The sequence below is a fragment of the Rhopalosiphum maidis genome, chromosome 2 (assembly GCF_003676215.2).
Source record: "Rhopalosiphum maidis isolate BTI-1 chromosome 2, ASM367621v3, whole genome shotgun sequence".
NCBI classification, from domain to species: domain Eukaryota; kingdom Metazoa; phylum Arthropoda; class Insecta; order Hemiptera; family Aphididae; genus Rhopalosiphum; species Rhopalosiphum maidis.
Window position 1 is genome coordinate 36,764,587 of NC_040878.1, and position 21,632 is coordinate 36,786,218.

The window sequence follows — 21,632 nt, forward strand, 5'->3', positions numbered from 1 at the left end:
CTGTGAATCAAATGCGTGCAGTTATGACGACTGCCGATTATTAGTAATATTAAAGTTTTTAGTTCTTTGCGTTTGAAATAGCATTTTGGATTTAATGATACGAGCGATTTTTAAAACGAATCTATCATGTGAAAAACTGATTTTATTATCTAATCTTTTTTAAAAATCAAGCACAATTTATGAATTAAACTTTAATATTGCAACGTGCATTTATTGTAATGCATATAATCTATCTCATTATCAACAACAACAACAAGAGTTATTATTTTTAGAATATTAATCATAAAAATTTCCATTAAGTTTTTTGAAACAACGCATTGTCAACGTGTTACGTTTTTGTCTATAAGTATATTTACGGGCACCTCAACACTTTCAAGTTCACCGTACACACCCCACATTTCTTAATAGAAATAAAAATAAAAATATTAAGAAAGAAAAATAATAATAAATAAAATAAAACACGTCCCACATAGATAGTCGCCTGTAAGGGACCCTCTAATTTTACAGAGATCTAAATAAAGCACATTACTCAAACGTCGGTCTCCCACCACGACGGCGCCGCCGCCGCTACAGCCGCCATCGTTCCAAGTACCCGTAGTGCCACATACTTCGGCGATTCAGTTACCACCAAGGCGAGTCCGAGAGTGAATATCGAAAAGAACAACAAACACGATACCACCGTCGTACGCATACTTAGCGAAAGATATTTTCGGAAATCACTTATATACACGTATAGAGAGCGTGGAGAACCTGTGCGAGACAACTCAGATCGCGGGTGTCAATTAATATAATTGTTTAAACCTGTGTCACGTGCGTTTTCTACTCAGGTTTTCACCGTTTTCCGTTGGACTGTCTTTTATGTTTTAATTTTTTTTTTCAATTCGTTTAACGCGTGTGGAATCGCCAGGATATAAGAGCCAGTGAACGATTTTGGTATTGACCGACCGTCCTGCCGGGGCGCGAGGAGACTTGTGCGTTAGTCATGAACCAACAACAACAGCAAAAACAGATTACCACCACCTCCACCTCCTCGATGTCCATGGGACAGAGGAGCGTGAACCGTACCGAACAACAGGTCACGAGACAATTCACGCAGACTACACAGAGACAAGGTACATAATACCACAAAATAGAATAATACCATGCCGACATACTTGCCATGCCCATACCTACTTGCTACTTACCATGGTTACCCGGCTGCCGATAAAATAAAATTAGGTATCTCAATAATTTATATCGTATCTACGAATCATTAGCTGGCGGTCATTTGTGCTAGCAAGCTCAGTAAGTTGCATAATGCATTTATCGTTCTGAAATCCAATTATTCAATTCGTCGAAAATTCTTACTCGGATAAATATTTTGAACATCATCATGTTATCTTGCATATAGTATCGACCCGTGGCTGTTTGATGACGGTATTTAAATATACATAAACATTAATTCAACTGTATCTCGAATAGATCAACTTATCTATACGTATACGTATCGCTAAAATATATAACTAATATAAGCATATATATATTTTTTGTTGATTCATAGTGTACCTGTGCATTTTGACTTTTCCACGGAATAATTACTCATAATAACTATAGTAGAACAATAAAAGTATTTTGTCATAAAGAAAAAACTATTTTTACTAATGTTATTATACTTAATATTATAATAAATAAATTTATGACCAATATTATACCGTCGTGTCTGATAGATATATAATATAATGTGGCTTATTAGTTAACTACTATCGGTTAACTACAGTATTAATATCATTGGTAGTTGAAATATATTTAAACCAAAATATATCTGTAATTAAATTATATTCAATCCTTAAATTTAGAATTTATAAAAATGAATAATTAGAATAAACTATATTTTATCTAATTTTATCTCTAAACGTAAATCAAATATTATTAATATTGAGATGTATCCAAATGTCTTATAAGCATTCTCGGGATATTAATCTACCCTTTTATTTTTGGGAATTTTATTTTTAAAAAAATGATTCAGTACTAAAGAATCTATGACGTTGTTTTAGGTTATGTAGCGTATTGCATTACAATTATTTAAAAAAAGTTAAACATTTTTTAAACTCAGGTATAAATTTAAATAATTTTCATAAATATTATAAAAAATCGATGCTACTATACAATAAAAATTGAGCTATCTTTCAAACAATTACTTCTAAATAAATATATATATACCTCTAAAGAATCTATTAGAAATACTTGTAACTATATTAGAATTTATTATAATAACAATATTTAATAATTTTGTGGTTTTACGTAGGTAATGGTAATTTCTTTTTAATTATGATTTTATTTGTGCGGTTATATATAATTGTTATTTTGTGTTGACCATTTTCTCAAAATATTTGTTAGTTTAAAATTTGTAGAATATTAATAGATTTAAATTAATTAAGAGTTAATTGACCTATTTATACAATTTAAGTATGAAAAGGTTAACAGTGAATAGAAAAATATCTTTGGTTTTTACTATTTTAAAATGCTATAAGCTTTGAAGTTGTATTAGATGTTGAACAGAACTTACTCATTTTAACTTAATAGTTATAAGCTAAACACTAATAACTAAATCTAATAACCAATATTCACTCAAGAGTCAAGATCCACGACGAGTTTTGTTTCAACGAATACAGAACAACTCAATGCGCAAGCCTATCGTGACACATCTCGCATTAAACATAGTGTATCGTAGTCAACAAATACGACATATCATTAGTATCTATTTCAAATAATATGCGTCCCATTTTAAATTTTATAATTACATTGTATTATTAAGTGCCTAATATAAAGTGATCAAATATTTTTGTTTAAAAACGTGCAACAATAAATTATCAACGCGTCAGACAAATTACACGTTAAATACACCAAAAACATAAGTGCCTAATTATTATGATTTGTGTGCATATATATCGAAACTAATCATTTTGAAAATCATCGTTTGCCATCATTTAATACGTAAAACAATAATTGTTAAATTACAATTTCGTAAGACGTATTATAGTCACATTATAGCGGTTTGGGAATTATTGGGATTTTAACGCATCGTATATTGTATGCTTGCCGTTGTTGCATGTCAACTTTAGCAAATATTACACTTGAAATCGTAACTCGTCCTTTCTTTATATCGTTGAAAACACATACAAACACCGCTGATCAATTCACATCAATCTAATAGTGGGTAAAGATTAATTTTCATAAACGATTTTTATGGTTTTAAAACAAAAATGTTTTTGCATAAAATTATACAATATATTTAATTATTATTTATATTTTACCGATCGGGAGTAATAAGACTTAACTCTATGCTCAGTCAAATCGGTCATAAATAATAAATAAAATAAAAATCTATTTGTTGAATACTCGATATTTTTACATAAAAATATTTTTAAAACATTTTAATCGCGATAATGAAGTTAAAAATATATCTTTTCGAAAAAAATCGAATGTTTTTTCAAAATATTAAATTGAATAATGATACAAAATATAATTTCAAATTAAATAAAAATATCTTTTTAAATCACAGAAAATGGACCTAGAAAATTATGTATCAAAATTAGAACAAAATGGATTATCTCGTACAACTATATTTTGTATATATATAATATTATTATAATATTATATATACCTCCTACACCGCGCTCATTAAACATAATATCATACGCGTATCGGATGACAGCTCCGATCAGCTGCGATACAAACCACCGCCGCCGCCGTCCTCTGAGTGCATACAGCGTGCGCGCTAAAGACCGTATTGTACCGTATGCACACCTAATGTTTACGGGCAACGTGACTATTTACACGGCGATGATTAATAATTTCATCCAAACTGGAAACCAACCGTATCGCCTTATACGATTCGTGCAAGGCTGGGGACAGTGTATTTGCAATATTGGTGCTTCGAAATGCTATCGACCTTTCATAAGTTCGACGCTGTTAGTCCGCGACAGTAGGCAGAATGAATACGCCGTGACCAGTATTAATATATTGTTTACTTATAAATATTATATCAATACGTGTATACCAGCACTTTATTATACGTTTTTCGAGAGATTAGAAAATAACTAAAAATCATAACTATTACATTCGGAAAAAAATGATCTTACGGCCAGCATGGAGACCGAAAATACCACGAGACTTTTCAATTCACAGTAAGAAATTCGTAATGTATAAATAATGTATAATATAAACAACAATGATGTAATTATTATTTTTTTGACGTGGGCAAGCTGGTTAAATTGATTAATAAATTGTTTTGGGGGGACGGGAACTATATATAACGTAGTACTTACTTCGGTTATCACCATCGTCTTCGTCATGTCGAGTTACGGATAAAAATATGTATGGTCTATGTTTTTCTATTCGTTTAATATAATATACAGCGTGAGCAACCGTCATATTTCTTGTCTAATTTATAGTTAACATTACAAGGAAACAGGGAATCAAGGCATCCACAATATTGTGTCCATAACAATTATAATAATATGCTATATGTTAAAAATTATAATCATTTTTAAGCCTTTTATAATAATAATAATAATAATAATTAATATTATAATTGTGTAATTTTTAAGCATGTAAACGATTTAGACCAGTGTACTTTAGTACCAATACTGTATATATTTTAATACTGTTAGTAATTAAAAATTATTATTATTGCTTTTTATTAGTTTTAACATTAACCAATGTATTAGAAAATTATTGAAAATCCTTATTGTTTTTAATTAAAAAGAAGCCAATATTTAATTTTCAACTATTAATTTATATTTTTTAAATGAATCTTGTTGAACTAAGTTGTATTTTTTCTCCGAATTAATACAATAATCTATATAAATACAACAAAATAATTAATATATTATTATTGTGCTATTAAACGTGTGAAATGAAAACACTCACTGTGCGCGTGAATCCAAACACTGTATATATACTTAGCTTAATAAACATTTATAATATTTAGTAATTTTTGGAACTTTATAGTAATTATTTTACGCAATTTGTTTTTATTGATAATTTTATTTACCGTAACAATAGTGTTAATAATTTAATTTGATATTAATGAGCACGTTTTTATAATTAATTTTAGACTGTAATGTAAATTATTTATGTGCCTACCTAATATTATTAACATAATTTGTTGTGGTAGTTTAATAAAATAACCAGCAGGTGTCAGATAGCTATGTGAATTAAGATGTCCCGTCGAACTTGTATTTCATTGTAAAACCGTTCAGTAAAAAATACGATTACAAAATCTTTTAATAGGTATTAAAATAAGATCATTCATTATTATTACATCAAATACTATTGATATGTATAGTAAACATATTTTGTACGTTATTAAAATCACGCAGAATCAAATTATAAAATATCACTGTACCGTATCTGCATTTATTGTTTGTACTAGATCCTACAATGCACTTACGTAATGCATAAATCATGTGTAATACGTTCCGTTAAATAAATATTAAGACAAAATTTAATTTTAATAAGAACTTACTGCACTTTTTATTGACCTAGACTAATCATTAAATTATGGTTTCGGCCAGTAGAATACACAAAAAAAAAAACGGGTGATTTTCAAAATATCTTACATTTGGTCAAGTTGAATGGGAAGTATAATATTATGATAATGTATAAGCTCGTACACACATTTTTTATTAGACAAACGAAATTCCATTAGTGGTATTTTGTCTTATTTATTTTATCTGAAAATTATTCTGTCATCGCTATTAAATTTCTTAACACACTTATGTCTGAAGTTCGTTATATAAGTACGTTATCGTCAGTACTATACATTATTCATTATTATTATAAATTTGTATATTGTATTCTGAGATACAATGTTTTAACACCACACTACTATATTTTTTTCTAGAAATAATTATAAACTGTAACGTTTTTAATTTCTAAGTATTCTCGTGTTAAGCAGTGGTTTCATAGACTCCGTGACCTTTGTTGGAATTAATACACGAGGCATTTATAGTTTCTAGACAGACTTTATTAGTCATAAATGTACGTTCCGATTTTGTGAAACACCATACGAAAGAAGACCTTGACGACAATTATCATTATGTATGTCCCTTAGCTAAAACTAGATTCTTCCATTTTGGGCCGTGTATCGACCAATAAGAAGTGGTTTACATTGAATATTGAGTTTGATTTTACTAGATTCGCCTCTGTGACGTGCGATTGAGTTGAATCCGTTGCACCGCTGACACTGTTAAGTTATAAATAATATATACCCTATAAATCGCGGTATGCTGATAATAGATATGTTTATGCGCATGCGCTCGCAGTACTCAATATTGTGCCGAATCACTTGGGTATAAAATAAAAAGTAATAATTTTGTATTGTTTTTTTTCTTAATCAAATCCATTTTTTCTCTATCGCGAAAAAATCATATTTTTACTTTTTCTTTAACTTCACACATTTTTAGTTTTTGCATATAATTAAAGAAATTGTACACATGCCATTAAATTAGATACACAACACTGTCATACGAAATAAATTCCACTGCAATATTTAACATCACCTAAATCATAGTGTTTACTTTATTTCGTTGTAATGTCACTTGGCGTAAAACAGCTGCGATCGCCCACAGCGTATGATGCGTATATGACCTGTTCCAAAAATGAGTCTTGAGTAATTTGATCCCGTATTTCGCGGGACCATGCCAAGAAACTATATTATTATAATTACCGTTTACTCGAAGGGTGTAATTATAAAATTAAAAATTATATATTATACCACCATCATAATTTTATAAATAATTTAAGTACACGTACTCGTATTATTATGAAGTATTCGCCATAATACGATAGGATTTATTTTAATAATTGAGTAAATACAGTTTCTATTATTTTAAATGTAAATAACTTCTGACATGAATATTTTTGAATCTATTTAATACTATAAAATACTTAAACTATATTGCTTTTCAAAATATAAAATTCAAATTTAAACCAAGCCTGTTGTTATTTCTATACATATATAGTAAACTATATACAAATTTAAATTTATTATTAATATTTGTAATAACATATATTTTTTTAATTTCAGTTCACGAAGGATTTATTGTACACCAGTCTACTCCAAAATTTGGGTAAATCAGAATATATATAAATTAAAAAACAGCGATATCCATAAGTAAAATGATTTAACAAAAAACTATAAAATTTTAGAAATGACGCTGCTCCGCCAGTATTTGAACAGATATTCAAAAACGCCAGATTCGCCCAAGGGGGAAATGCCGTTTTTGAAGGAAAGGTTACTGGTATTCCAAAACCTTTTGTCTCATGGACCAGGAAAGGCGCTCCGTTATTGGGTAAATATATAAATAACTAGTGCCAAACGTCTTAACCTACGATACTGTTCTATTACGGCCTATGGGTCACGTAACGGCATAGAAAAACAAATATAACAAATTATTTAGTGATAAAAAAATTTTTAAATCAAATATTCATTTTCAGAGTCATACAAATACAAGATGACGTATGATCAACAAACAGGGAATGTTGTTCTTACGATCAATCAAATCGGTCCAGGAGATGAAGGGGAATACACATGTTCGGCGCGCAATCAATACGGCGAAGCAATTTGTTCTGTTTTCATTCAACCAGAAGGTAATATAAAATCGTACTAAAAGTCTGAAAATAAATGCAAAATTATCGATTAAACTTATATAGTTTTGTATTATCAACGTGTTTAATTTATTTTGTTAGGTCATACTGTTCAAATACCTCAAGGCACGTATGGTTCGCAGCGAGTACAACAAACACAGAATACGCTGTATACAAATAATTATTCGAACATCGATGAAGTAAGAAAATATTATAAACATGATGATCGTCAATCATTGATTATTATTATTATTATTATTATTGTTGTTGTGATGTAACAATGGTTTTAATGTTTTTGAATAAGGATTTCAAAGTCGATACTTTCGAATATCGCTTACTCCGTGAAGTGTCCTTCAGACAGTCTGTCACCAAAAGGTACCTGGGTGAAGAGGATGTCAAATTTACAAGCAGCGCACACCAAGGCCCGGTCGTCGCACCCCAAGTGCTTCAGAAACCGCGTAATTCAAAATTAGTAGAAGGATCAAACGCTACGTTTACTGTAAAAGTGTCAACAGCTAAGGATACAAGGGTAAAATAAAAAATAAACACGATACTATATTATGATAATATACTAATAAAAAAATTAAAAACATTTTTAACGATTTTTTATTATTTTTTGTCTTGTAGTTGACTTGGTTTAAGAACGGACAGAGACTCGTAAACGGACCAAAACACCAAATAAATTTCACCAACCAAATCGCTACACTTTATATACCACAAGTTAATTGTGAGGATTCTGGACATTACACTCTGCTTGTAGAAAACCCACAAGGCTGTGTAGTTTCTTCTGCGTATCTTGCCATAGAACCGATGCAGATAGCATATGACAGAACAGAAGACAAGTGAGTTTGAAAATATCGTAATTCATCGGTTATTAACTTACTCCAAAGTTAAAATAAATATGTTTTATGCAAGCAAATAATAATTTTTTTTGCGTTTAAATTGAAATACATAATATTATTTCTAAGTATACTTATTTAATATTAACATTTTGTACAATATTCAATTTTTATTGGAAACATATTATTAGTGAAAATTCTGAAACAAAATTAATTATATAGGTACTCAATTTTGTTTAGATAAACATACTTATAATAATTATTTTGTATTATTTATATAGAACAAAAAAATATTATGATTTTTTAATTTTAGTCTTGAAAATAAGTATTATATCCTATTTTATTAATCTATTATACGAATATTAGAAATTAAAATGTGAATATTTTTTTAGGGAGAATGTAATAACTAAAACTCATAACAAGCTTGAGTCTATAGAAGTAGTCGAGGGTAAGATGTTGGCACCAAACTTTGTGCGTGTTTGTGGTGATCGTGATGTGACTGAAGGAAAATTGACACGTTTCGATGTTCGTGTTACGGGTAAACCGTATCCCGAAGTCTCATGGTATATAAATGGTCAGCAAATTAAGGACGACGCAACGCACAAGATATTGGTTAACGAATCTGGTGACCATGGTTTGATGATAACTAATGTGTCCCAAGCAGATGCAGGTCAGGTGGTTTGTGTCGCAAGAAGTAAATCTGGAGAAACTTCTTTCCAAGTAAATATAATAGTTCTTTTTTTGCTAAACTTAACCTATTAACAAGTAAAGACTTTAAAAATTTTAAATGAATAACGTTTTGTTATTTCTATATATTAGGTAAATTATTAAGAAAATATATGTTAATACTTAGGGCTTTAAAATTTCATGAAATTTATTTTCTTAAAATATTTCATTGCAATGAAAAATAAAATATAAATTATTATATCTTAAAGTTTATAATCACGTCAACTTGCAAGTGAAAATTTTCAAAAGTTGGTTTATTGTGTGAAATAAAGAAAATATGTTTAATAAATAATAATAATAACCAATAATAGAACCCAATAAATAATACAAATGATAAATATCAAACATTTATAGTGCATATTTTTGCATTATTTACTACCAATATTTTCTGTATATAATCAATATATTATTTTTAATCAACTATAACCGAACACGATTATAGTTGATACGTGGTGATATCGGGTGCGGGGTGGAAATGGCCGGTGGTCGTCCTGTCAGTGGCGAAACGAAGAAAGTAACCCACAAATAACCTGAAATGTACTTATATTCACTACCCATACACCCATCAACAGTATAATATTCAATAACATTTTTAGCTATTATAAAATTTACACAATACATTTATATTTAATTATTGGGTTTCACTATATCATATAATGGACCTTTAAAATTAAAAAAAATGATGATCAATTGGTCATAAAAGCTGCGCTAGTCTTGCCACTGTTTCCTATTAGAAATTAGAAAGAAAATTGATTTTCACCATATAATATACTATAATCATAAAATGCGTACCTAAATTGGTTCAAATCCCTAGGGGGTGTCTTGATTTTTAATACTAGCGCCAAGAATCCCGTGACTATTATGTTAAATAATAATTAAAAATCTTGGAACGTACTATTGTACTAACCACCATGGTCATGGATCAACATAACTTTTTCGATTTATCATTAATTATTCACATCAAAAAAATGTTTAGTACCTATTTAAAAAAAAACGATTTTAAATAAATATGCTGAAAACAAATGTATAGGTACATAATATAACATATTGTAATTAAATTTCTAATAGTACTTGTATTTATTACTTATTAATAGATAAAATTAATTAATTTTGCATAAGACGTGTTATAATTGATTTAAATTCATAGTTAATCTAGTTTTATTAATATATTATATCAAATGTACATGCAGGATGTTGTGTGGAGAATGAGGAGAAATGTAAGAAGTGAAGCCCCTCTCCCCATGGGCATATTTTTTTTAAAATTTGTCTGATGCTTTAGGCCCCCTCGTATTTTTGTGTGATTTGCATATAATACATGATAAACCTTTACTTAGGTACTTATGTGTACGAACCTATTAACAAGTCACCTATAATTTATTTTTATGATAAAATTTGCGAGAATTATTGTTGGAAACTACTTAATATTTAGTAGGCGCACAATATATTTTTTTTTTTTAATCGATTCCAAACGGTACGCTGCTTGAGCGGCCGTATGAAATTGAAATAAATTTGACGGGCGTGGTCGGTATACCTGCAAGAGCGCGTACGAACGACCAAGCGTTCATCGCGGAGGGCCGTATAGCTGTGAGCGGCGCATGACTTATCGCTGGCTGCAGTAACACTATATAGACGACGGCCGCATTTGGCGACGGTGCAACATAATTTTGAGATGTATGGTCAGTACCGCCGAATCACACGTTTGCCATTACGTATATACCATCATCTCGTGTTTACACCGTGATGCGTCGTTCGAAATTGAGTCACGTCACGCCCGTGGCGGTGGGCCGCATCCGTACGACGATACCTAATCGGCTTAAAGATCACACGGAAAAAAAAGACAAATTAAATAAATAATAAATATATACGAAATTATAAGATTATATATTTTTTTAAATTTTAAACACAGTTGTGTATAGGATATGATGTGTTCATATTATCTCAAAATCGCCGATTGATATACGTGTCACGCCTATATACAATATACATGAATAATGTATATTATTATATTTTGTGCAGAGTGATTCATTTTTATATGTAGGTACACGCTGCTGTATATGTACTAATTGTACTACTTGCGTGGATTTTTCACTTATGATAATCCTTGTTTTAATTCCCCCCCCCCAAAAAAAAAACCTTTGTGGAAAATGACAAAATAATTTGTTCATTCATAACGATGACACCTAATCATAGCCATCAAATAATATATTACATTTATTTTGGTCATCGAATATTCTTGTACCGTTGCTTAGCATCTGTTTCTCAATACATATACTTGAAATGTAAAGAGATAAAAAAAAACATTAATTTATTTCTCTAGCTAACTTATTTTTTCAATCTGTCCATAGTATGACATACTCGTAGTCTGTATGATAGGATACGGTTTTGTATTGTCAGAAATAGGCATTCATGAATCATAGTGGAGATAGAAGGGTAGGGCTCACTTTTTTAAATCGTCTAATGTCATAAACTCATAATATTTAAACTGTGTATGCCGTATTCTTCTTCAGATACACATATAGATGGATTCAGTGGTGAAATCCAAATAAAACATTTATTATGATCGATAAGTCCTCTAATGTCATAAACAAATCAGGTGTCTACGTCATAAGTCTAGGTATATAGCCATGCAGGTACTAAACATTTTCAAAAAACCGATATTTCAATAGATTAATGCGATAACAATATAACATCAACATGATGGATAATTAAACGACAAAAAAATTGGTTTGAACGTGCTGGTAGGTCTTAATACCTAATTAATAAATAATAATGTATTAAGCCCGGAGAATAGAGATATATTTATGAAAGGGCTCCAAGGTGTACTTGGCCGTTAGAGTCCTCGCGGTCGTCAAGGCACAGTTTTTTTTTTTTTTTTGTAAAAGTAGGTGGCAGGTAGAATAATAGTGTAATATATTTATAATGTACTAATAATAAATTGTGTCGGTACTTACGTGAAAAACTGTTATCTTTGCTTCTTGTTGGAATTTTTTTTTATCTCGTTATAATAAACCGGTAGTTCGGTCACATACCATAGAGTAATAATTACTCTATGTCATAGACCTAAGTCTTAAATACATACATTGTAATGATTACGATTGAAGTCGTAGAAAAATGAAATTGAAATCGAGACTGTGGTGTACTGGTGTGAGTTTTTGTTGCCTATAATTCTATATAACCATGTTTTTTTTTGCATTTGTTATATTATCACGCCTCTTGAGCCTCAGCTGCTGCTGCTGCTGCTGCCGATTCCCGCCAAAATACAATATTATCAAAACATAATATTATAATATTATTATATTTCATTAAATTTTATCATTATATCAACTTTGAACGTTTTGTGTTCTGATTTTTGAGAGTTACAAAATCAAAAAAATGAGGTCATCGAAGACGATTGTAATCTGCATTATAATGCTCATAACTCAAAACTAATAAGTTATATTAAGTGACATTTTATTTTACTTTTGACAACAGTATGAAAAATATTCACAGTTAATTTTGTTTATTGTATATTAATATGTTGTACATTTTATATGATATCTAATATGTCTTAATTTTTACAACGAATCGATAAGATAAGTGATTAATTTTTGAACACATTAGGTTTTGTATTGGATAATGATAAATTATGTAAGAATAATTTATCATTATCTGATTCAGAGTATGTTATTTAATATATCAAGATATTTTGTTATATATTTGGAATCAAAAATCTAGTAAGTTAAGCCTTTAGCTCTCTTAAATTTTTTCTTTTTTATCTTAAAAAGCTTTTTTAGAAAATGATTTAAACAGTTTTTTAAATTCATTTTTATTAGTACAGATGACTTAAATTATCTTATTAAAAAAAAACCTGCTTCTTAGTTAAAATTTGTAATCATTTAAATACATTACAATTGTATTACAATTATATATTTTTATTATCTATCCAAAATTTACTCTTTAATATTAATATTGTTAAAATGTATATAGATCATAATAATATATTATGATATTTAATTAATATACTTATAATATTACATTTTTAAACAATCATAATTTAACTTATTATGTACAATATTTATTTATTTTTTAATGGTTCTATGTTTTTAAAAAAAAATGATAATGAATATTCTATGGCAATAGCAATGTACTTTTTTAATTAAAAAAAAGTGACATAATGTTAATATTTTACAATAGAAATATTATTTATGCATACTTTTTACTTGTGATTTTTTTTTAAATTTAAAATGTTGACTATCTAAAATTAATTTTAAAGCAATAAAGCATTAATAAATATTATTTTTATGTCTTAAAAATTTTCATGAATGTAGAATTAATTGCATTACCTTTAGTAAAATATTAATGTGATTATAAAAATCTTTCACTCATTTTTTTTTTAAAAAGATTACAGTTGTTGATAGGTTAATACTAGTTTATAGTTAATTAATTTAATTTGTTACATTTATTTAGTGTAATCTGGGAGTCATCGAAAAAGAACTTGTAGTTGCTCCAAAGTTTGTACAACGTTTTACACCTTTAAATATAAGTGAAGGAGAAACAGTTACGTTGAGCGTCAGAGCTGTTGGTACCCCAGTACCAAGAATAACATGGCAAAAAGTGTGTTGAAATATTTTATAATTTTTAATATTATTTAAAGCCTCACAATTTATCAATAAAATTATTATTTTAGGATGGTGTAAATATCAGCGAACAACCTGGAATGGTGTCTGTATGGACCGAAGGAGGTGGTTCAGTATTAGAAATAGCAAGAGCTACTCCAACAGATGCAGGTTGGTATCAATGTACAGCTCAAAACACAGCTGGATCAACAGCAACAAGGGCTCGCCTTAACATCATAAGGAAACCTCGCCCTGAAGACTTCTCCGAAGACCGACGTCTTAGGCTGCCAAAACCAACACGAGTCATTGAACCTGAGTAAGTAATAGTTTTTATTTATTTGAAAAAAAATTGTTGTAAACTTATTTTGTATTTTGTCATTATCGTAGGCCTGAACCAGAACCGGAAGTCGTTTTCTTAAAACATGTTGAGAGAGCAAAATACCATACTCCTCGACCAGAAGAAGATAAGATTTATCCACCACCAAGGTTCATTGTTCCACTCGCGAACATTACTCAACAAGAAGATGGTCGAATTCACTTTGAGGCTAGAATTGAACCTATCGGAGATCCAACGATGGTGGCTGAGTGGTTTGTAAATGGTTACCCATTACAAGCAAGTAAGTTTGTACAAAATTTAGTAATTTATTTAAAATTATTTAACTATTGATTATTATTTCAAGGTTCGAGAGCTATGACTTTATTAAATTACGGTTTCATAGCTTTGGATTTGTTGAGCATTATATCTGATGATGCTGGAGAATATACATGTAGAGTGACCAGTAGTTCTGGAACAGCTCAATCTACTGCTGTTCTCAAAGTTGAAGGTAAGGTTGAGTAATTATTTTGTTAATGAAAACTGGATTTTTATATTAAATGTTATATCATAGGGAGAGATGAAATCGATAAATCCAGTCAATATCCAGACAGTTTAAAATATATTGAACAGTTAGAAGATTATTCCAAATATCAAAGAAGTGATAGTTATGATGAAGTTCAGCCATTACCACCCACTTTAGTTAAATCATTACATGATATGGGTGATTTACAAGAAGGTAGAAATGCACATTTCGAAGCTCAGCTTAACCCAGTTAGTGATCCAACTATGAAAGTAGAGTGGTATAAAGATGGAAAACCTATTACAGCAAGTATGTTATAATTGTTTATAAAAAAATTTTCTTTATAAAAATAATACTAATTGTTATGGTATAACAATTTCAGGTTCAAGAATAACAACAATATTTAATTTTGGCTATGTTTCATTAAATATTATGCATCTTCGTGCAGAAGACAGTGGAGAGTATACTTTAAGAGCTATAAACCGATGGGGAGAAATTATCAGCACATCAACATTAAATGTTATTGGTTAGTATACATTTCATAAATTATCCATCAACATTTTAAAATGATAATTTTTTTTCTTCATTAGCTCATAGCAGTATTACAGGTGATTTAGGCTACCCAGAACAGCAAAGGTATATTGATCAAACTGAAGCTTTGGAACAATCTTACCTACAACAAAAAAATCAAGAATATAAAATAAGTGCACCTGAAAGTATTGCACCACCGCAATTTAAAACGCCAATTAAAGATCAGCAAAACATTAAAGAAGGTGGTTTTGCTCATTTTGAAGCAAGATTAGAACCATTAGGAGATTCAACGCTTCAAGTAGAATGGTTAAAGGATGGTAAACCAGTTGAAGCTAGTATGTATACATTTTATAAATATAAACAAATAGTTTAATATAATATTATTATTATTTAAATAATGATGATCTATTTTAGGTTCAAGAATGACTGTATTCTTCAACTTTGGATATGTTGCATTGACAATAAAATATGTAACTGTTTTTGATATTGGAACATATACTTGCAGAGCTTTTAATAATTTAGGAGATGCTTCAACATCTGCTACATTGACTGTTCTGACTAAAAAAGATGTAGTACAAGATAGCCAACACCCTGGAGGTCTCGAACGATTCCAATATTTGGAAGATTCAAGGTAAATTAATGAAAGAAAATTATTAAATTAAGTATTTCAAATAATATTTTACCAAACTAAAATTTTAGAAAAAATAAACGCAAAGCAGAAGAAGAAACAGTTATTACACAAAAACCTAGATTTCTTGGACCACTAAAAGGAACAAATAAAATTGCTGAAGGTCAAAGAGCTCATTTTGAAGTTCGAGTAGAACCTCAAAATGATGTGACTATGAAAGTAAATATTATTTTGTTTTTATAAATACTTTTTAATAACATTTTGATATTTTATTAATTTATAAATATAAACAAACATGACATTTTTTTTCAATTTTCAGATTAATAGTTTATAAATACACCTTAAAATATTTTTTTATAAACATTTTTTTTTAAATAGTTAAAGACTTTATTTATAATAGTTAATAATATTTATAATTAATGTATCTTTATTGACTATAGTTACATGAAATAAATACATAATTTTTTCCAAAGCATATTTATCTATATTTTTAAGTATTCATTATGATTATAGATTGAATGGTACTTTAATGGAAAAGTAATAATGAGCGCTAATAGAATTCAAACATATCATGATTTTGGTTATGTCGCTTTGGATATTCTTGGTGTAAGAGCCGAAGATAGCGGTACATATGTGGTTGTTGCAAGGAATGCCTTAGGAGAGGCTCAGCTGTCAGCTACAATGCAAGTTGAAGGTAATTTTCAAAAGTTTATTCATTCTACATTTTATAATTAATTATATATTGGTATATAATTTATAATTATTTTTCATATATTTTTAGTTCGTTCAAGTATTGATACATCTACTATGCATCGTGGAGTAGTTGAAAAAGCTCCTTATCTTGAATCTAAAAAGTTCACTGAACCTCAGTATGATATTGAAGAAATTTCAAAGTCAAGACCTATATTTATACAACCTTTAAGTGATCCTGCACCATTGAATGAGGGTAAAAATGTTCATTTGGAATGTCGTCTTGAGCCTATGGGTGATCCTACAATGAGAGTTGAATGGTTCCAAAATGGAAAACCTGTAACAGTTGGTAATTATTAATTAAGATTTGCCTTAATAATTTTATTGACCTATAATTTAATAAGTCATTTAATTGTATAACATAAATAATTAAATAACTCATCAACATATTATCCTTCCAAAAGGTTCAAGATTCCGTACGTACTATGATTTTGGATATGTTGCTTTGGATATCATACATGTCACATCAATTGACTCTGGTGAATACACTGTGAGAGCTACAAACCATTTAGGATCAGCTCATACATCTGCCTGTGTCAATGTAAACATTATGTCTATTATACTGGTTTATATGAATTTTGTCTAATAGCTTTTTAATTTTACACAGGTATTATGTCGATCAGACATTTTAACTGAAAGTCAAAATGAGTATGCATTAGAGCAGATACAAATGTTAGAAGATGCATCAAGATATCAAAAAATGACAATTGAAGAAGAAAGTATTATGCAAGGGCCACAGTTCACTAAACCATTACATAATATACAGACATCTGAAGGTACAAACGTACATTTGGAATGTAGATTAAAACCGGTTGGGGATCCAACTATGAAAATAGATTGGCTGGTCAACGGACGTCCAGTCAAAACAGGGCATAGGTTCCGCCCTGCATATGATTTTGATTATGTAGCATTAGATTTGTTAAGTGTATATCCTGAAGATTCTGGAGTGTATACTTGCCAAGCTAGAAACGAAATGGGTGAAGCTGTTACTTCTAGCTCAGTGAAAGTGATTGCTAAACAGAATTTAATATTAGATTCACAACATCCACATGGTCTAGAAAAAATACAATATCTAGAAGATTCAGCGAGATATAAAAAAGCTGAAATGATTGAAGAATCTGTTAAAATAAGACCTCGTTTTTTGACCAAACCAAAGAATGTAGAAAATTTAAAAGAAGGACAGCATGCTCATTTTGAATGTAAATTAGAACCAGTCACTGATTCTAACCTAGAAGTTCAGTGGTTTAAAAATGGAAAACCAATCATTATTGGTAAGATTATGTTGAAATAATAAAATAATTAATTAACTGTAATATATATTATATTATTTAAAAAAAAATAAATATTTATTATTTTATAGGCCATCGCTTTAGACCTATCCATGATTTTGGATATGTAGCCTTAGATATCATAGATGTCATCGAAGAAGATTCTGGAACTTACACATGCCGTGCTGTTAATTTACTTGGTGTTGATGAAACAAATGCTCATCTAACATGCAGAAGTAATTGATTTTATTATTATTTAAATATGATCTAGTGTATTAATTTAATTAATAATTTGTATTCAGGTTCATCACATATTGTAACAGAAACTCAAAACGAAATGGGTCTGGAACAAATTCAATATCTTGAAGAAAAATCTAGATACCACAGAAGAGAAGACATTGAAGAAACAACCACTCAGGCTCCAATTTTCACTACTTCATTGAAACATTGTGATATTAAAGAAGGCCAACGAGCTCATTTTGAATGTAGATTAATTCCAGTATCTGATAACACCATGAAAGTTGAATGGTTCCACAATAATGTTCCAATTAAATTTGGATCTCGATTTACTGAAACCAATAACTTTGGATTTGTTGCATTGGATATTCTTCAATGTTTACCTGAAGATTCTGGCACATATACATGTCGTGCAACTAACTGGCTAGGACAATCTATAACATCAGGAAATCTCAACGTTCAATGTGAGTTTATAAGATAACTATAATATATTCAAATAATTATATTTTAATCAATTATATATTATAATTTCAGCGAGAAAGTCAATTTATTTGGAATCACAACATGAAGATGCATTAGGTCGTTTAGCTCAGCTTGAAAACTCAAACCGTTATCAGCGTCAATCAATTATAGAAGATGTAGTAACACAAGCTCCAGTATTTACTCAACCTATGAGAGATATTACTATGATTGAAAGTCAGCCTGCTCATTTTGAAGCAAGATTAATACCAGTGGGTGATGATAAATTAAAAGTAGAATGGTTAAGAAATGGAATCCCTATTCAAGCATGTATGTATACTTCTCAAAATGTTATTAATAATTTTAAACTATTATCAAAAAATACAATTTTAATTTAACATTTTCAGCTAATCGTGTATCAACAATGCATGATTTTGGTTATGTTGCTCTTAATCTTAAATATGTTTATCCTGAGGATTCTGGTACTTACACATGCAGGGCTATAAATGATTTAGGACAAGCAGTTACCTCAGCCACACTGAATGTGCATTGTAAGTATTTTTTAAGCTTATTATTAGTTAATTATAAGAATATAAGGAATTTCAAATATTTCAAATTCTTTCAGCTAAAGCTTCTCTTCAATTGGAAAGTCAACACGAAGCAGCATTAGATAAATTAAGACAGCTCGAGGATTCTAGTAGGTACAAACGAGTAGAACAAAAAGAAGTGGAAGTTACTGAAGCGCCTAAGTTTATTGTGCCATTAAATGGAACTGAAAGTTTGATTGAAGGTCAAAGTGCCCATTATGAATGCCGTATAGAACCTTATCCTGATCATACACTACAATTAGAATGGTTACATAATGGGAAACCATTACAAACAGGACATAGGTTTAGAACAACTTATGATTTTGGTTTTGCGTCATTGGATGTTTTATCAGCTTTACCAGAAGATTCTGGAGAATATACATGTAGAGCTATTAATAAACTTGGAAGGGCTGAGTCATCAGTTAAGCTAAGTGTTCAATCTCGAGCATCGATTATTAGTGATACTCAACACCAAGGAGCTTTGAACAAAATACAGTATTTGGAAGATGACTCTAGATTTAAAAGAGCAGCTGCTGAAGATGTTCTAATGACAGAGAAACCACAATTTGGACGACCTCTTAAGAATATAGAACATCTTCCAGAGGGACGAAGTGTACATCTTGAAGCTACATTAATACCAGTTAATGACCCAACTATGAAGGTTGAGTGGTTTAGAAACGGAATACCAATTCCTCAAGGCCACAGATTTAAGACAGTTTATGATTTTGGATTTGTTGCATTGGATGTACTTTATGCTTATCCTGAAGATTCAGGTACATACATGTGCAAGGCCAAAAATGTTGCGGGAGAAGCAGTCACTACTTGTATTGTAACAGTCGATTGTAAGTTTTTTTTATTAATAAATTATTTTAAATTTTATTAAAAATCATTATTTGTATATTAAATAACAACTTGTTTATATAGCTAAATCTGGTCTTCAGTTAGACACATTGGATGAAGATAGATTAAAGAAGATTAAACAACTTGAAGCTTATGAAAGACCTACAGCTCAAGAAGCTGTATTTGAACTTCAAAAACCAGTATTCCTCACACCTCTTAACAGGTAAATAAAATTAATTCAATTTGTATTCAACATAATATTATAGTAAGTTGTAATATATTGTTTTTAATACTTTTCAAATTATGTTTAGTCTTGAATTACTAAAAGAAGGAGAACACGCTCATTTAGAAACTCGAATTGAACCAATTAATGATGCTGATTTGAAAATTGAATGGTTTGTTAATGGAGTAGCAATTAAAACGGGTCATCGTTTCAAGACTACACATGATTTTGGATATGTTGCATTAGATATTTTATATGCATATGCTGAAGATTCCGGTACTTATATGTGTAAAGCCACCAATAAAAAAGGAGAAGCAGTAAATACTTGTCAAATTAATGTTGCCTGTAAGTTATTCTATTTATGACAATTTTATGTCCTTTAATTTTATATTACAAAATATACATACTTTTACAACATTTATTATAATTTAAAATTTTTTTAACAGCTCGTAGAAGTATCTACTTAGAAACGCAGCATCCTGATGGATTAGAAAAGATTCGTGAACTTGAAGCTCAAGGGCGCCCAGCAAAACTTGAAATTGATGAGCCTCCACCAACAGCGCCATCATTAACCGATCTATGGGTATATTTTTGTTTTACTCTTTTTAATTTCAATAGTATTTAATAACATAATAATTACTATTTTAATAGGGCACTACTGAGGTAGCTGAAGGAAAAACAGCCCACTTTGAGTGTCAAGTTAAGCCTATACACGATTCTAAATTGAAAGTTGAGTTCTTCCATAATGACAAACCACTTGGATCTGCTTCTCGTTTCCATACTACATATGACTTTGGTTACATATCTTTGGATATTGGCCATGTTGTTCCTGAAGATGCTGGAAAGTACACCGTTAAAGCTACCAATGAATTGGGTCAAGCCACTTCAAATATTAATTTATTAGTTCAAGGTATTTAATCACCTTAAATAAGAAATATGTTATTTTAAACATAAATAAAATGTTTAATGTTTTTCATAATAGGAGGTGGAAGTATAATTTTGGACTCTCAAAGACCTGAAGGATTAGAAAAAATAAAAGAGTTAGAAATGGCTGTACCTTTCAAACGTGCAGATTATTCAGAACCTATATCAAAACAAAGACCAATGTTCACACAACCTTTACAAAATATTGACAGCATAAATGAAGGACAAACAGCTCACTTTGAATGTCGTCTCATCCCAATAGGCGATTCATCAATGACGGTTGAATGGTTTAGAAATGAAAAACCATTAGAAACAAGTATTAGTGGAATTTTTAATCAATTTGAAATATAATATAATATTGGTAAAAATTTTATTTTAGGTTCAAGGATTACAAAAACATATGACTTTGGTTATATATCTCTAGATATTTCTCATGTTAGAGATGAAGATAATGGGGTATATAGTTGTAAAGCCACAAATGCTCTTGGAGAGGCAGTTTCGACAGCCTCTATGAGAGTTAGAAGTAAATAATTAAAAAGAAAAACTTAATAATTGTT

At 29.6% G+C, this 21,632-nt stretch overlaps 1 protein-coding gene and 1 long non-coding RNA gene across 3 annotated transcripts in view; one reads left to right on the plus strand and one right to left on the minus strand.

Moving 5' to 3' along the window:
- Positions 1 to 642: 642 nt before the first annotated feature.
- LOC113555241 (titin) overlaps positions 643 to 21,632 on the plus strand; it is a 102,950-nt gene continuing 81,960 nt past the window's right edge. The window contains exons 1-32 of the mRNA XM_026959636.1: positions 643 to 1,112; positions 7,073 to 7,115; positions 7,195 to 7,337; positions 7,483 to 7,635; positions 7,735 to 7,832; positions 7,937 to 8,161; positions 8,260 to 8,474; positions 8,864 to 9,191; positions 13,644 to 13,790; positions 13,864 to 14,108; positions 14,180 to 14,409; positions 14,473 to 14,616; positions 14,680 to 14,937; positions 15,011 to 15,154; positions 15,219 to 15,494; positions 15,574 to 15,790; positions 15,859 to 16,006; positions 16,301 to 16,481; positions 16,569 to 16,826; positions 16,942 to 17,078; positions 17,145 to 17,808; positions 17,898 to 18,041; positions 18,108 to 18,506; positions 18,577 to 18,831; positions 18,909 to 19,052; positions 19,127 to 19,930; positions 20,013 to 20,151; positions 20,240 to 20,496; positions 20,598 to 20,734; positions 20,803 to 21,061; positions 21,134 to 21,391; positions 21,455 to 21,598. Coding sequence (XP_026815437.1) covers positions 983 to 1,112; positions 7,073 to 7,115; positions 7,195 to 7,337; positions 7,483 to 7,635; positions 7,735 to 7,832; positions 7,937 to 8,161; positions 8,260 to 8,474; positions 8,864 to 9,191; positions 13,644 to 13,790; positions 13,864 to 14,108; positions 14,180 to 14,409; positions 14,473 to 14,616; positions 14,680 to 14,937; positions 15,011 to 15,154; positions 15,219 to 15,494; positions 15,574 to 15,790; positions 15,859 to 16,006; positions 16,301 to 16,481; positions 16,569 to 16,826; positions 16,942 to 17,078; positions 17,145 to 17,808; positions 17,898 to 18,041; positions 18,108 to 18,506; positions 18,577 to 18,831; positions 18,909 to 19,052; positions 19,127 to 19,930; positions 20,013 to 20,151; positions 20,240 to 20,496; positions 20,598 to 20,734; positions 20,803 to 21,061; positions 21,134 to 21,391; positions 21,455 to 21,598 — 7,324 coding nt within the window. The 5' untranslated portion in view covers positions 643 to 982. The remainder of the gene's footprint in view (positions 1,113 to 7,072; positions 7,116 to 7,194; positions 7,338 to 7,482; positions 7,636 to 7,734; positions 7,833 to 7,936; positions 8,162 to 8,259; positions 8,475 to 8,863; positions 9,192 to 13,643; positions 13,791 to 13,863; positions 14,109 to 14,179; positions 14,410 to 14,472; positions 14,617 to 14,679; positions 14,938 to 15,010; positions 15,155 to 15,218; positions 15,495 to 15,573; positions 15,791 to 15,858; positions 16,007 to 16,300; positions 16,482 to 16,568; positions 16,827 to 16,941; positions 17,079 to 17,144; positions 17,809 to 17,897; positions 18,042 to 18,107; positions 18,507 to 18,576; positions 18,832 to 18,908; positions 19,053 to 19,126; positions 19,931 to 20,012; positions 20,152 to 20,239; positions 20,497 to 20,597; positions 20,735 to 20,802; positions 21,062 to 21,133; positions 21,392 to 21,454; positions 21,599 to 21,632) is intronic.
- On the minus strand, positions 7,527 to 12,321 carry LOC113555245. 2 transcript variants are annotated; one of them, XR_003405338.1, is made up of 3 exons: positions 12,149 to 12,321; positions 10,729 to 11,009; positions 7,527 to 7,659 (listed from the first exon to the last, which is right to left on the minus strand). It is a non-coding gene; the product is annotated as an uncharacterized LOC113555245 (long non-coding RNA). The 2 variants fall into 2 exon arrangements; XR_003405337.1 differs by lacking the exon at positions 7,527 to 7,659 and adding an exon at positions 9,094 to 9,226.